This window comes from Pleurodeles waltl, chromosome 7 (assembly GCF_031143425.1).
Source record: "Pleurodeles waltl isolate 20211129_DDA chromosome 7, aPleWal1.hap1.20221129, whole genome shotgun sequence".
Lineage (NCBI taxonomy): Eukaryota > Metazoa > Chordata > Amphibia > Caudata > Salamandridae > Pleurodeles > Pleurodeles waltl.
Window position 1 is genome coordinate 1,216,317,134 of NC_090446.1, and position 16,210 is coordinate 1,216,333,343.

The following is a 16,210-nucleotide window of genomic DNA, read 5'->3' on the forward strand; positions in this document are numbered from 1 at the left end:
CAAAAGGCACAAAACATCAATACTCCGCTGCTTGTGCAGTAGTAAGTGACTACATAGAGGATAATCAATTCTGTCCCAAGCATACATTCACGCAAACCCTAGGGGATTGCACAGCACAACTAGCAGAGCTAAAGGCTCTGGTGATGGCACTGGAATACACTGCCTGCACAGCTAACATGGATTGGCTGTGATTCATACTATTGTGTCCAGTCCTTCAATGAATACCTGCATTACTGGCGCCAGAATGGGTTCAGAGATTCTAAAGGCAACACCATCAAACACAGACTTCTGTGGGGAAAAGTAGCAGATCTGAAGGAAACGCTGCCAAACGTCCATGTTGTACATACACTTGGACACCAGCACGTTGAAATACACGTTGCTGGAAATACACTGGCTGATGAAGCAGCTAAATCAGCAGTAGCTATGACCGCTGTTGGTGCAGTAACTCGTTTTGGAACGAAACCAGATGATGACATATGGGCTGCAGTGAAAGCTATGGCTAAAGGCACGCCCTATCCAAAAGCATTTCCTGCTCAATATTCCTACTGAATGGGAGACTTCCTTGACGCAGAAGTAAAAATACCAGGTGTGGGGGTTTGATTAATTCCCAACACAGACATGAGACCAGAGTTGATTAAAGCAGCACATGTGGGGGTTGCATCTGCCCATGCTGGTGTGGCAGCTACGTTATCATTATTGCAAGCACGTTATTGGTGCCCAGGTCTATACAAACTAACCAAGCAGTATGTCTTTTGTTGTGACATCTGCCAACAAATTAAGGGCTCCACCGCCAAACGCCCACTGCAGACACCCCTCCTAATTTCCACCAAACCATTACAGTGTGTGTACTTGGACCACTGTGGTCCCCTAACACCAAACAGTGCATACAAATATATCTTAGTCGTGGTCGACTCTTGCTCCAGATTTCTATGGGTGTGGCCACAACGCTCGGCTGACGCTCAGACTGTTATTAAAAATTTGCAACTCTTTATCGGCACATATGCAGTTGCGGCTTTCCACTCTGACCAGGGCCCTGCTTTTGCTTCAAGGGCATTCAGAGACACCATGGCTTTGTTAGGGGTCCAACTTCATTACTCGTCTCCATTTCATCCAGAGGGAAATAGTGTTGTGGATCGACAAAACCGCGATTTAAAGCAGTCCTTAACAGCCAGAGTCTTAGGTACGACTCATAATTGGCTTAATCACCTGTATGAAGTCCTGAGAGCACTTGACAATCTGCCTAGAAGGTCCCTGGGAGGGGTCGTACTTCATACAAGTGCCTGTTTGGAACTCAAATGTATGTTCCAGATCTTGATGGTCCTGGCGTGGAGGTGGCAGAAACACCTTTTGACATAAATGAACGTGTCATTGTCTTGCAGGAATTACAACAGTTCCGTGACAACGCTTCTACCAGTGCTGCCTCCACAGGTATTAAGGATGTACCAATAACATCTACCAGCTGGATTCCAAAAGTTGGGGATCTACTGTGTGAAAACGTTGCTGTGAAAAAGGAGTTCGGTCCTTCTTATCGTGCACCGGTCCCAGTCTTGGGAATACATGTTACAAGAACTGTCATTCTTTCACTGTTGGCTGGTGCTAAAGATAACCGCTTTGTATCTATTGACAATGTCAAGTTACACCATGTGGCCGATCCTGCACAGCAGGCCAAGAGGAGCGGCCAGTAGTTACCAAATCCCTCTCAGTACTGGTCAAGATGTCCCTCTACAAGTTTTGAGCAGAAACACTGACACCTCTCCGAGCTTGGGAAGGGTAGAAAATGATCTTGCATTAGTTCCATTAACATCTGTTACAGCAAACGACATAGAAATTACTGAACGATTTGACACAACTTCAACACAGATGGATGGCGTCATTTACTGTGACCCACCGCAGGAGACCCCTACCAGTTCTCCTCCTACAAATACGGCTCCAGTTTTTGCACAAACTGCTTCTGGATACTTTGCCGACATCAGCAACACTTTTTCAGACTCATTTGCCTCTTCTATACCTGAACTGCCAAAAACACGTAAGCTGATAAAGTGGCTTAAAACAAATTACTTTATTTTTCCATGGAACTATCTGTGGCTTTCCTTGACTGTATTAGCTTTTCTTCTTTGGATTGGCTTTGGCATAACATTCTTTCTATTAATACATGGTCATTTTCTTCCTGAAAGATCAACAGTTGAACTGGTGGATGAGGTCCCAAAACGCCATTTTTCTTCTCACAAGGTCCGCAGAGACTAGTCTTTCGTAAACATTTCCACCATACCAATTACTGATGGGATAGCCAGTATGGGGTATGACAGGGTGGTCCAAACCAGTTATTCCAGAGGGCAGCCACTCTCCTTCACCAACCCTTGCCATTACGGTTTTCCAAAGTTTCCCGGGACACTTACATGACGTTTGTCATTCTGGATTGGTCCTTGGAAGGCACCGTATATAACTTAGTGTGCATGTATCTCCTGCCTGTGTTGACCCAATCCACTCTGGAGAGCCTTTGAGCCCTCATATAGGCTATGTTCCAGGGAATGACAATCACTGGGAAGGACTTCAGTAATATTATATCTTACCAGAGTTGGCACAGGTCCATGGTCCTCTCACGGAGGATGGAAGAGGGCAGGCGGATTGTGCTACTGGTCTATGACTAAGTGATCTGTGGAGGGTTCTTGAACCCTGGTTACAGGGACTACACTCAAACCTGTATTGACTGTTTACTAGTTCCATCCCCGACCTTCTGCACACTACCTGCTTGGTAATATTCCTGTGGGGGATACTGGACCATGCTCCAATGACGGCACAATTTGGGGTACCTGAGGGCAGGCTTAGGACCCTGTGATGTCTGAATGCTTGGTTCCTGACGAAGGGGTGTTTTACCTCCCACTTGAAACTGGAACTCAGGACATTTCTAGGCATCAACAAGGACACAGTAGTCTTCCCTGCAATATTATGGAGCCCTTTAAGGCCTTCATGCGGGAGGTGGCCTGCTCAGTAGTTCGAGGCCAGAACCGCAAGTGACTGGTGCGGATTAAGAAGCTTGAGGCGTCCATATTATCTCAAGAGAGTGTGGACCGGGGCTCCCAACAGAGCCAATGCTGCGTCAACTGGCATTGGAAAGGTTCCCCCTATGCCAGCTGAGCCTGGAGGAGGCCTACAAATGCTGGCTTCCACCTGACGGGTATGCTAGTGGGGGGATGAATCCAAAAAGCTTCTTTAATGGCTGGCTACCAAAGACATCAGAACTAGAATCATTCCTCTGGTGTTGGATGAGACTGGGGGTGGTGGTGGGCAGGGCCATCGGGATAACATCAGCCTTTGAGATATTATGAGGGCCTATATGCAGATAAATACTAAGTGCTGAAGTTTGGTGCCATTGGTTTAACAAGGCATTCTATTGTACTCCTCCAACATTTATGGATTCATTTGACTCTCTGCATTAGCTCAGCTTGTCACCACAGAGGCTCAGGGAGTGGGTGCTCATACAGTGTGTTTCAGATTTCTTGCATTTTCAGTTAGAAAACCTTAGCAGTACCAGACACAGATCTCGACCCACTGTCAGCAATAGGTGCACTGAAGAGAACAGTGATAGAAATCACCAGTGGTAGAAGAACCATTGTCAGAAATGGGTCTGGAAGTAAAAGAAAGAACTACTGGCAATTAATAATGTGCAACACTATATATGGGACAAGGTACTCCCTGCCATACATTATTAGGATATTGCAAGTCACAAAGGAGTTCTATAACCGGAAAGAGGACAAAGGCCAAGTTCTTTTAAAAGGTGATGGAACTCAGAATTTAAAGATTCTCTGTTAATATCTCATGGTCAGTGCAAATCACCAGGCACCTTGTAAAGTCGTCTGAGGAGCACCTTTGTGTCTACAAATCTAAAATCATCGTAAGATTCTTCTTGTGGAGTAACATCTCATCTGTCAGTGGGGCTTCTTGGCTCCACCCAGATAGATCACCCTGCCTCTACCAAGCTTTTTTATACACAGTCCTGCTTCATGTTGCCTGCATGTCATACTGTCCTCCTCAGCTCTTTTGCTAGGTGAGTGGTCTTTGTGTTTGTACCTACATACATGGAGTGCTAATTTTGAAAACAAATGTTTTTCAGTCCAGCAGAGGCTGCTCTTGCAGTGCTTAGAGTAAGTTCACATGCTCGGCCTCCGTTTGAGATCGCTTAGATACAGTCTTAAATATTTGTGACTACATTGTTGGTGCAGTTGAAATTGGTATTGCTCTGTGATTGGTGGTCCTTGGGCTATTAATGTTACAATTTTAATGGTGTTTTAGTAGTCCAATTAGCCGGTTATGTTGGTGAAGGAGCTTACTTTCACTTATTAGCCTATGTGGTAGATGCCAATACTGAAACTTATGATTTCTAAATCTAAGGAGCAGTGAAGCTTGAATTTTGCCAGACCATGCCATTTACGAACTGCTAATCCCTGGTGGCTAACGTTTTGTTTTTTTTAACTACTGTTGCTTTTGTGGGATGCTATTTCTGATCATGGCCTCACACGCTACATTGGCTGCAGATCATGTAATTCAGATAAAAATACACAAGCTGCAGCACTGCCGTGAATGGGACTAATGGTGTTACATGAAACAAATAAACTGTATTGGATCAGTTGTAGAAATGTTTTTGTACATATGTCTTTAAAGAAATGAAGGCCTCTGTCCAATGTTCACAAAAGAAAAGTCTGTTTTACTGTAAGTATATCTTTAATATTTTATTTAGCAAATCTATTTCAGAAAATTTTAGAGATCTGCTCGAAAATGTGTCTGTTAGAATGCTCAGTAGCTACATTATTTGGACCAAGTACATCCAACATTCAGTACCCTCCACTGCACTCCTTACACCAAGTAATTTAAGTCCAATCACTTTGCCTCACATAGACTAGGGACCATAACTTAAGGCCACTGCAACTCCAGATCATCTTCAACCGCAAGTTTGAGCAACCATCGCTAAGATCCAGAAAAATGGCTCACCCCATTCATATTGTGGAAAAAAGGCCCCTACTCTGCATCGCAGTCTCTTAGCTTTCATCAATCTTAACTGTCTCTCTGCCCTGTTGTCTTTCGCTCTCTCTCTGCATGCTGCCAATCAGTTGTCGCAATGGGCCACATGTATCATTATACTTGTCGCAAAACTGTATTTTTGCAACAAGTATTGAATTTTGAAAACTGGGATATGTACTAATAGGTCTAGCCGAAAGATTCTGAATCATACTAGGTTGCAAACCGACCTATCTGTCTAATATTTATTTGGTAAGTCACAAATTGCGTGTCTCATTCCAACTGGATACAATTACAAGGATGGTGGCCTTCTAGGCTCAGCAAACCACCATGCCTGTGCCTGCACTTGAATAGAGAATTTTTTTTAAGTGGTCCGATTTCCTTACAGAAAATATAGCTGCCATTAAAAAACATTTTTTTAAAGTTTCTTTGAGAGTTGGCAGTGGTCATCTGAACCACAGTCTGTTCCCAAGAAACCTTTTCCATAATTCAGAAAAGAGAAGGTGTTCAAAGTGGACCCCTCTCTTTTGCAAATTAATTAACACTCCAACTTGGGGGTTATGACTTTTCAATGGTTTGAGACTGGAATTATGGCTGGAATCCATTACTACATATGCTACTGAATGGCAATTTAGAAGGGGCACACTAAACACACCCCCTCCATATTGCGATCTAGTATCCGTTTTTAAACCCAGAGATTTTGCAAATGCTAAAAATCTTTGATTACTGGACTGTGTCCAGTTCTCAAATTGTCCACTCTGTGATGAACCATTGCTTTTGCGTTATGCTATACTAGAACACTGGAATATTGTGAGCTCAATTGGAGATAATGGAGTGCTCAGGGCTTCTAATGGCTGATAAAAGCCTGGAGCCTCAACATTCCAGTGTTGTTTGTTCACAGCAACAGCTATGAACAAAGGCCTCAAAGCCCAAGGGTATTTCAATACAGCTTGAGCTCTGTGAGGTTTTTGTTTTTGTTTTAGAACACTCTGCCCTCTAGTGACGGAATGTTCTAATAGCCTTAAAGCCCTTTGTAGCTACGCTATACCGGCCATCAAAGGCCTGCTCCCTTGTCAAAGGCACTTGCCTTAGGCTCGGACCTTTAACACTGGAGAGGGCCTTTAATGGCCGGTATAGCCCACTACAGTGGGCTCTAAGACTTTATTAGTTTATGTGTGTTTTATAGAGTGTAAACTGCTTCTTGTTGCTAAACACACTACTGAGTTATCAAACTTTGCAGACGTAACAACTACTAGTAGCCTTTAAGCTAGGAAGAGGTCGCTCTTGAGATATTCTAAAATCAAGGTGCTCCTGAATTACTGTGATGGTTTGGACAAAAGCTTTCCACAAGGTTTCTGCCACAGAAAAGACTGTCATTTGTCTCCACTACCTCAGTTTGCCACTTCCTGAACTTTTGGGGGTTCAGTAACAGCTCTGAATATAGCTCTGCTATTTCTGTGCATTTTATGACCATTAAGAACGCCTTACGTCAAATAAGTTGAAAATGTTTTAGTTCAGTTACTTTCCTGATGAGTCCATATGCACCTTATTTGTCCTCCGCGTATGCTAACTCTGATATTCTACACAACTAACTTAAACATTTTGTTTGATGTAATGTCTTCAAGCTTTGATCTTCTTCTTTCAGGTTAATGATTGGCAGAATGACTGGGTCTCCTTCTACTCCAGACAGCGACTCCAAATACAGTTGGATTTGATTGAAAAGGAATATGGAGACAGAGAGGCAAGAGAACTGTGGTCTCATCTTCAGGTGACAATTTTCTCAGTTCACAGGGTGTTCATTGTGTTTCTCTATTCACTCAGTTGTGTATGGCAGAAGGGAAGTGATTTGGAGAGAGATGGGGTGAGACAGTCAGACTGATACTTTTTGACCTGTGCGTGGGTTATGACATGATTGAACATTCCATTGTTATGAACTGCCTTGCCATGGGCTAGAACGTGGGTCCCGTGCTTCCCATGCCACTGGATTCAAGCTAGCCTGGCTGATGAGGGGTGAAACCCCGAAACCGGTCCCAGGATGCTTGTTTCCAGTCCAGGGAAGACCTGGCCTAGCAGTTCGGGCTGGACTGTTCCCATGGGGAACAGGGTCAAGACTGATTTGCATATGGCTGGGTCCAAACTGGAATGGCATGGGCAGCAAAAAAACGATGGATTTAGGCACAAATCACTGTACTGGGGGTGAATGTTTGACAATGTTCAGCATTCCGTCCATCACTTGTTGTTTTTGCTTTGCCATGGGCTAGAAGGCTATGCTCTTCAGTGGTTTAAATAATTTCTGGAGGAAAGTAGTCAGATGAGCTCGCTTTGCTCATCCAATATGATACACTTGGATATATAATCCGTATCCATGCAGTCCTCTTCAGTCAGGAGATTCAGAATGGCCCTGAGGCCCGCATGAAAAACAAACGACAACAGAAAACCATTACAACTCCCCCTTATCTGAGGAGACTGAACTAGGAAGCAAGGTGTTAATTTATGTCGCAATCTCAAAGATTTTCCCTTTGTAGTGAGTCTGAATGCTGCCCCTGCGAATCCCTGTGCTGCTAGGTACTAGTCTCTCATAATATGTGTGCCCTTCATATGTGTTTTCTCTTTAGTGACTGTTTACATTGCTCAAGGGGTATCCTTCATGCATGTTACAGTCTGCGCCTGCGGGTGCTCTGTGTGTGGCGCGTAGTGCACCCCCCGGTCATGTTCTGATATCCAGTGGTGGCCCGTCCTTTAGGGCAGAGAGGCCACACCTCCCCACCTTTTGCCCCTCATGAAGAGTGTCTGTCAGGCTGAACAAAGGTCAGCCTGACAGACACTCTCCATGTTCAGCTCAGGCAGCCAGGAGCCGACATGCACGATTTGCGCACACTCCTGGCTGCCTGAGCTGAACTTTGCTGGGCTTAGGAGGTCACACCTCCTTTGGGCGTGACCTCCTCGGCTCAACAAAGGTGCCTCGTGGCCCTCCCCTGGGTGACGAGGAAAGCGTCACCAATTGACACTCTCCCTGGGTGCCTCAGGTTTAAGCCCTGAAGTGCCCAGGGCGAGTGTCAATCAGTGACACTTCGTCACAGAGTGGGGTGGGGTCAGCAGTCTCACTGACCCCATCCCACTCTGTGACGAGGCTGGGACTGCTGGTCAGCCAATGAGGGAAGGCAGCAGTCCCAACCCTCTTGGCACCTGAAGGTAAGTGTGTGTGTGTGTGTGTGTGTGTGTGTGTGTGTGTGTGTGTGTGTGTGTGTATGTGTTTGATGTTTTAAATTGAATGTTTGGTGCATGCGTGCATGCTTGAATGATATGAGTGTTGTTAATGGATGTGCCTCCCTCCTAAAGCTGCCGGCCGCCACTGCTGATATCCACCCCATCATGCAGCTACAAATCCTTCCCTGCCCTTTGTTCAGGGTGGTTAGCATTGGTTTTGCATTTCAGCGCAGTCTGATAATCGTCCCATGTATTTGCCCTGTGCACATAGGTTATCCCACACATCCATCTCTGCTATCCCCCATTTAAGGAGATCATATAGCCACCATTGCCATTATGGGGCCAGAATGACTTCAAGGCCATGGCGATAATCTGCTTAGCTAAAGCGTATGCTAGGTCTATATGTTTTGCTACATACTTAGTCTTTTTTCTATGTGGTATTAGCCCAAGGAGACATTGCTCTGGGGTCTGCGCATAATGTTTGTGATTTTGGTTTTGGTCCCTTCACCATATTCTGCCAGAACCTTGCTATTACAGGGCTGGACCAAACCATTGTAGGAGGCTGGACTGGCTTGTAGTGAGTACCAAGGGGTACTTACACCTTGCACCAGGCCCAGGTATCCCTTATTAGTGTCTAGGGTGTCTAGCAGCTTAGGCTGAACTAGGAGACGAGTGAAGCTCCTACAGTACCACTAGTGTCACTTGCACAATATCATAAGAAAACACAATACACAGATATATATATAAAGGTACTTTATTTTTATGACAATATGCCAAGTATCTCAGTGAGTACCCTCAGTATGAGGATAGCAAATATACACAAGATATATGTACACAATACCAAAAATATGCAGTATAGTCTTAGAAAACAGTGCAAACAATGTATAGTTACAATAGGATGCAATGGGGACACATAGGGATAGGGGCAACACAAACCATATACTCCAAAAGTGGAATGCGAACCACGAATGGACCCCAAACCTATGTGACCTTGTAGAGGGTCGCTGGGACTATTAGAAAATAGTGAGGGTTAGAAAAATAGCCCACCCCAAGACCCTGAAAAGTGAGTGCAAAGTGCACTAAAGTTCCCCAAAGGACATAGAAGTCGTGATAGGGGAATTCTGCAGGAAAGACACAAACCAGCAATGCAACAATGATGGATTTCCAGTCGAGGGTACCTGTGGAACAAGGGGACCAAGTCCAAAAGTCACAAGCAAGTCGGAGATGGGCTGATGCCCAGGAAATGCCAGCTGTGGGTGCAAAGAAGCTGCTACTGGACAGTAGAAGCTGAGGATTCTGCAGGAACCTCAAGGGCTAGAGACTTCCCCTTTGGAGGATGGATCCCCCACGCCGTGGGGAGTCGTGCAGAAGTGTTTTCCCGCCGAAAGACCGCCAACAAGCCTTGCTAGCTGCAAATCGTGCGGCTAGGGTTTTTGGATGCTGCTGTCGCCCAGGAGGGACCAGGATGTCGCCAATTGCGTCTTGGGACAGAGGGGGCGTCGAGCAAGACAAGGAGCCCTCTCAGAAGCAGGCAGCACCCTCAGAAGTGCCGGAACAGGCACTACGAAGAAGAGTGAAACGGTGCTCACCCGAAGTTGCACAAAGGAGTCCCACGCCGCCGGAGGACAACTTAGAAAGTCGTGCAATGCAGGTTAGAGTGCCGTGGACCCAGGCTTGGCTGTGCACAAAGGATTTCCGCCGGAAGTGCACAGAGGCCGGAGTAGCTGAAAAAGTCGCGGTTCCCAGCAATGCAATCTGGCGTGGGGAGGCAAGGACTTACCTCCACCAAACTTGGACTGAAGAGTCACTGGACTGTGGGAGTCACTTGGACACAGTTGCTGGATTCAAGGGACCTCGCTCATCGTGCTGAGAGGAGACCCAGGGGACCGGTGATGCAGTTCTTTGGTGCCTGCGGTTGCAGATTCCGTCGACCCACGGGAGATTTCTTCGGAGCTTCTAGTGCAGAGAGGAGGCAGACTACCCCCACAGCATGCACCACCAGGAAAACAGTCGAGAAGGCGGCAGGATCAGCGTTACAGAGTTGCAGTAGTCGTCTTAGCTACTTTGTTGCAGTTTTGCAGGCTTCCAGCGCGGTCAGCAGTCGATTCCTTGGCAGAAGGTGAAGAGAGAGATGCAGAGGAACTCTGATGAGCTCTTGCATTTGTTATCTAAGGAATTCCCCAAAGCAGAGACCCTAAATAGCCAGAAAAGAGGGTTTGGCTACTTAGGAGAGAGGATAGGCTAGCAACACCTGAAGGAGCCTATCAGAAGGAGTCTCTGACGTCACCTGCTGGCCCTGGCCACTCAGAGCAGTCTAGTGTGCCAGCAGCACCTCTGTTTCCAAGATGGCAGAGGTCTGGAGCACACTGGAGGAGCTCTGGGCACCTCCCAGAGGAGGTGCAGGTCAGGGGAGTGGTCACTCCCCTTTCCTTTGTCCAGTTTCGTGCCAGAGCAGGGCTGAGGGGTCCCTGAACCGGTGTAGACTGGCTTATGCAGAAATGGGCACCATCTGTGCCCATGAAAGCATTTCCAGAGGCTGGGGGAGGCTACTCCTCCCCTGCCTTCACACCATTTTCCAAAGGGAGAGGGTGTAACACCCTCTCTCTGAGGAAGTCCTTTGTTCTGCCATCCTGGGCCAGGCCTGGCTGGACCCCAGGAGGGCAGAAACCTGTCTGAGGGGTTGGCAGCAGCAGCAGCTGCAGTGAAACCCCTGAAAAGGCAGTTTGGCAGTACCAGGGTCTGTGCTACAGACCTGTGGGATCATGGGATTGCACCAACAATGCCAGGATGGCATAGAGGGGGCAATTCCATGATCTTAGACATGTTACATGGCCATATTCGGAGTTACCATTGTGAAGCTACACATAGGTAGTGACCTATGTGTAGTGCACGCGTGTAATGGTGTCCCCGCACTCACAAAGTCCGGCGAATTTGCCCTGAACAATGTGGGGGCACCTTGGCTAGTGCCAGGGTGCCCACACACTAAGTAACTTTGCACCTAACCTTTACCAGGTAAAGGTTAGACATATAGGTGACTTATAAGTTACTTAAGTGCAGTGGTAAATGGCTGTGAAATAACGTGGACGTTATTTCACTCAGGCTGCGGTGGCAGGCCTGTGTAAGAATTGTCAGAGCTCCCTATGGGTGGAAAAAGAAATGCTGCAGCCCATAGGGATCTCCTGGAACCCCAATACCCTGGGTACCTCAGTACCATATACTAGGGAATTATAAGGGTGTTCCAGTATGCCAATGTGAATTGGTAAAATTGGTCACTAGCCTGTTAGTAACAATTTGGAAAGAAATGAGAGAGCATAACCACTGAGGTTCTGGATAGCAGAGCCTCAGTGAGACAGTTAGTCATAACACAGGTAACACAGTCAGGCACACGTATGAGCACTGGGGCCCTGGCTGGCAGGGTCCCAGTGACACATACAACTAAAACAACATATATACAGTTAAAAATGGGGGTAACATGCCAGGCAAGATGGTACTTTCCTACAACCATGTGTTGGAAATCTGTCTGTGTGGGGCATCTAAGGCAGTGAGGCTCCACTCCTGGGAGCATGCAGCTCAACTACACAGGGGTAAGGTATGTGTGGTGAAAATAGTTGAACTGGGTATACCTAATTCTTGGGTTCCTGAGCACAGTTTTCACCTGCTTCATTTCCCTTCCCCACTGCCAGTCTGTCAATTCCTGGCCTACAATGACATCCCATTTACCTTGCAGACCAGGGTACTCAGTAAGGTGGGACCCCAGGAGTGCGCTATGTTGCAAAATTACTGCCCTCCTACCCCCTCTGTGTTGTAGCATAAGTCCCAGTGTTTCGGAGACATGCCGCTCGGTCTAGTCCTGGCCCCATGTCTTTTTTATGACATGTGTCATTGTATTGTAAGTCAAGTAGTGGCCCAGGCCTATTCCGTATTTCTCAGTCACCTCTGGGAATGTGAGCAGTATGATGTGTTCAAATATATCTCCCAATATGGACTGTTCATTCTCTAACTAATGCTTGGTGTAAGGTGAGTGTATGAAAGTCCGGGAGTATCCACAATGACACGGCTGGGGATTATAGTATATTGGACATTCCAACATGCACATAATTGTGCTAACAGTTTCACCTCCCTACTCAGTTTGTTACCTGTGGCATAGTCGGCCCTCAGATCCAGCAAACACTCCAGTAATGACTGCACTTTGAGTCCCAGGCGTGATTTTCCTTGCCTCCAGGATCGTATTGTCCGAAAGCCATTTCATGGTCCGGTGCAGTTGGACAGTAGCATAGTACAGCTCATAATTGGGCCTCCCCCTGTCCATTGGATTATACAGTTTCTGCAGCGCTACCCTCCTCCTGCCATGACCCCAGAAGAAATCAATCAGGACCTTGTCCGGTTCTTTGAAGAAGGTTCGAGGAAGTTTCACCAGGAATGCCATAAAATAGTACACCAAACTCGGCAGCACCAGCATCTTAGCTATCCCCAGCCTTCCTTTTGGTGACAGTGGAAGGGTCTTGCAGAAGTCCGCCTATTGTATAGTGCCGTTTAACACCCTGGCCAAGTTCCCTTGTATTAGGTTCCTGGCCGTGAGGTATACACACACCTCAAGGTACTTAAACCTGTCATGTCTCAATTCAAACCAAATGCCAATCAATCCTCCCCTCTCCGTGCCGCTCTTAAGTGGGAATAAAAGTGTTTTAGGCTTACTAAGTTTTAGCCCTGTCACTTCCCTAAACTCCTCTAGTGTAGTCAGTACGGTGGGGAGAGCTAGTCCCGGAGCTACAAGAGCTTGTCCTCTGCATATAGGGAGATAATGTCCCAGGCTCCATTGTTTGGTATTCCCTACTGTGGGCCTTTACTTCCTAAAGGTGCCGCAAACAGCTCAGTAGCCAGTGCCAATATTAAAGGTGACAATGGGCACTTGTGTCTGGTACCTCGGACTTTGGGAAGGCTTCGAAAATGCCTCTGCCCATGCAAACCCTAGCCATCAGTCAATGTATAAGAGACAAATCAATCTTGTAATTCCCTAGCCAAACCCCATGCACTCGAGCACTACCTTCAGATATGGCCAACCCACTGTATCAAATGCTTTCTCGATGGCTAAAGACATCGGTGTCGTACCATCTCCCAGCATCCTATCTATGATTGAACATAGCCAGCTTAAATTGAGGAATGTATTCCACTGTGGGATAATCAGATTTTGATACGGGTGTACTAGTGTGTATGTCACTAGGGTCAACCTATTTGCCAGCGCCTTGCCTAGTATCTTGTAATCGGTATTGAACAGCGAGAGAGGCCAGTATGATGGCACATCTAAGGGATCGTGATCTGGCTTGTGCAGAACAATTAGCACCGCTTCTCTCTCATGAACTGAGGCAGGAGTCTGGTGTTTTTGGTCTCATCATACACATGCAGAAATTTCGGGGCTAATTTTATTTTGTACGTTTCGTAAAACTCAGCAGGGAGCCCCTCAGCCTACAGATGTATTGCTGCTCGTACCTCCACTATGTTAAGCGGCTTGTCAAGTGCAACTCTAGGTCTAGATGTGGCATAGGAATCCTATATGGATATCAAACAGTTGCTCCACAAGCAAGGTGTAAGGGTTCTAGTTGTTTTTATTGCTTTATCTAATGATGCTTGATTTTCGTTAGATGGAGTCCGGATGTCTTACAATAAAAATGATGAGTAATCACAGTATGGACATAAAGTCCACAAAAATGTCAAAAGAAAGACAGTTGTGGCAAGTGGGCATCCTTCCAAGGAGCAACTTGCATGACAAAGAGCAGGGCTGGTTGAAGATGATTGAAGATGTTACAAGTTACAAATTACAGAAACTGGCGAAACTGACATCAGACATAGATCATGGCTTGGCTGGGGAAGAGTAAGAACTTTGAAGACACATCTGTCTCTAAAATACTGGGCCCTGCTCCAGCATTGATGCCCATGACTGCAGAACTCCTTGCTTGATAGTATGGTTCAATGGGTAATACTGGGAAGATGATTGAATAACTTTGTTTTTATCACAATATATCAGGGTGTGCGACCTAGTCCCGTTGTGTGACTGGTTTATAAGTAAAGAGGAGATGAGCACGGATATGGTTGAGTCAAAATGATCGGTGCTCTGTGTGTATTGTGGCAGCATTCACCTTATTGCCAGACACGCCTGTGCCGCACTCACCTTCGATTGAAAATGATAGTTAATGTTGATTTGTTATGGGGTGGGGATTGCGAGTTACTTCTATAAACCTTTGCCTTGGGGAGGTGGTTGGAATAGGTAGAGTACTCGCTGCTAGTCATACTAGAGCAGCCAGTGGCAGTTCAACCAGTCTGTGGTCTGTGTTTTGAGCTGGAGCAATTCATACAAGGATTGGTACGACAGGCCCCGGTGAAGCATGGAAGCATGTTCACATGTAAATCAATTATGGTAGAAAAGGGGGGTCCTCAGATCCTAGATCAACATACACAAATGTGCAACACTTATAATGATCTGACCTGGAATGTGAGGGGATGGGGATGCCGGTTAAGCGACAGAGGATACTGTCATATTTGAGTCAAAGGTCGATCTACTTTGCATGTTTGCAGGAGACTCGTTTCACTAGGATGGAACTTGAGAACTGCGCAAAAGGTGGCGGTGGTAACTGGTGGGTACAGTAGATTCGTCATTCTCACGGGGAGCACTGGTGTGGAGTTCCCAGGAGTGCCTTACAAGTTCCGAGAGTCACACATTGATGAAGAGGGGAGAGGTACCATAGTGGAATATTCATACAATGGGGTTGACATCATACTGGCATGTATCTCTGCCCCCACCGCAAATTAGACCCATTGTTTTACCTCCCTGAATGTTACGTTGGCAAGAATGTTTGACATAGCAAGTGTCTGTGTGGGAAAATTAGAACATTCTATATATTGAAGAGGACATGTCGATCCTGCTATAACAAAGGCCCCCCTGCATGACCCTATCCAAGCAATTTGCGAGCTCGACACAATAGCACTTTATAGAAGCTTTGAGGGAACTTCAACCTGAAACTAGAAAATTCTCATTGTATTCCTCCACACATGGGATCCACACATATTGTATATGTTCCAAATAAGAATAGGGAGGTGGATCTCAGCAGCACTGACTATTTGGGGAGAACAGAGTCAAACCACGCCTGGTGCAAATGCAGATGGCCTGGGGTGGGTACTCTCTGCAGTGCCATTTTGGCCCTTACAGGTATAGGTATTGTGGGATGTGCCATTATGATCTTTGTTTGGGGAACACTTCGATCTTTTAATGTAGTGAGTTTAGAGGCAGAGACATAGCGATTGGGTCGGACGCATTTAAGGCAGTAATTAGAGGCTTATGTCTGAAAAGCATCCATGGCAAAACAGTGACTATAACCTGTCAATTAAATACACTAGGAAAGGGATTATATGTGTTGGGTGTGGTGTCTCTGACTGACCCCAATAGCCACAAAAAATGGATAGAGTTAGCAAAAGTGTACTCAACACTGATAGATGTTTGAGGGGAGTAAATGATAAACAGTATGTGGTCCCACAGCACATTGTGGCGTATTGCTTGTGGGTACAGCTAATACCCTGAGAAGTAGACAGAAAAGCTGAATGCATTATAAAATCTGAAACAGGAGAAATTCTCCACACACAATAGAAAATCAATGGGGCCTTTTGTGACATACGTCAGACTTCATTCACTACCAGTTGTAACTGAGGCAAACCGATTTGACCCTTACCTGTCAAGGATAACTGTGCACAATGTGATAAGAGCACAGAAAGACACATAAGAGAGGCCACTCACTATAGAGATGACCAAAGCCATAGATTAATGGGTAAGGGGAGAGATGCTGGGGAATGACGGACTACCTTCGGAATTTTACTTGACCGAGAAAGAGGTTAGCCCCTTAATTACTGAACATGTATGAACATGCTTTTAATAAGGGGGTTTATTGAGCTCTACCCTGGAGACAACAATTGTGGTATTGCCTACCCCAGTGCGGGAACCACT

The 16,210-nt window shown here is 46.1% G+C and overlaps 1 protein-coding gene across 3 annotated transcripts in view; it reads left to right on the forward strand.

Moving 5' to 3' along the window:
* Positions 1–16,210, forward strand: part of LOC138246110 (ketosamine-3-kinase-like) — a 161,754-nt gene that overhangs the window by 116,313 nt on the left and 29,231 nt on the right. For all 3 annotated transcript variants that reach the window (XM_069200354.1, XM_069200353.1, XM_069200355.1), the window contains exon 5: positions 6,659–6,781. In XM_069200354.1, coding sequence (XP_069056455.1) covers positions 6,659–6,781 — 123 coding nt within the window. The remainder of the gene's footprint in view (positions 1–6,658; positions 6,782–16,210) is intronic.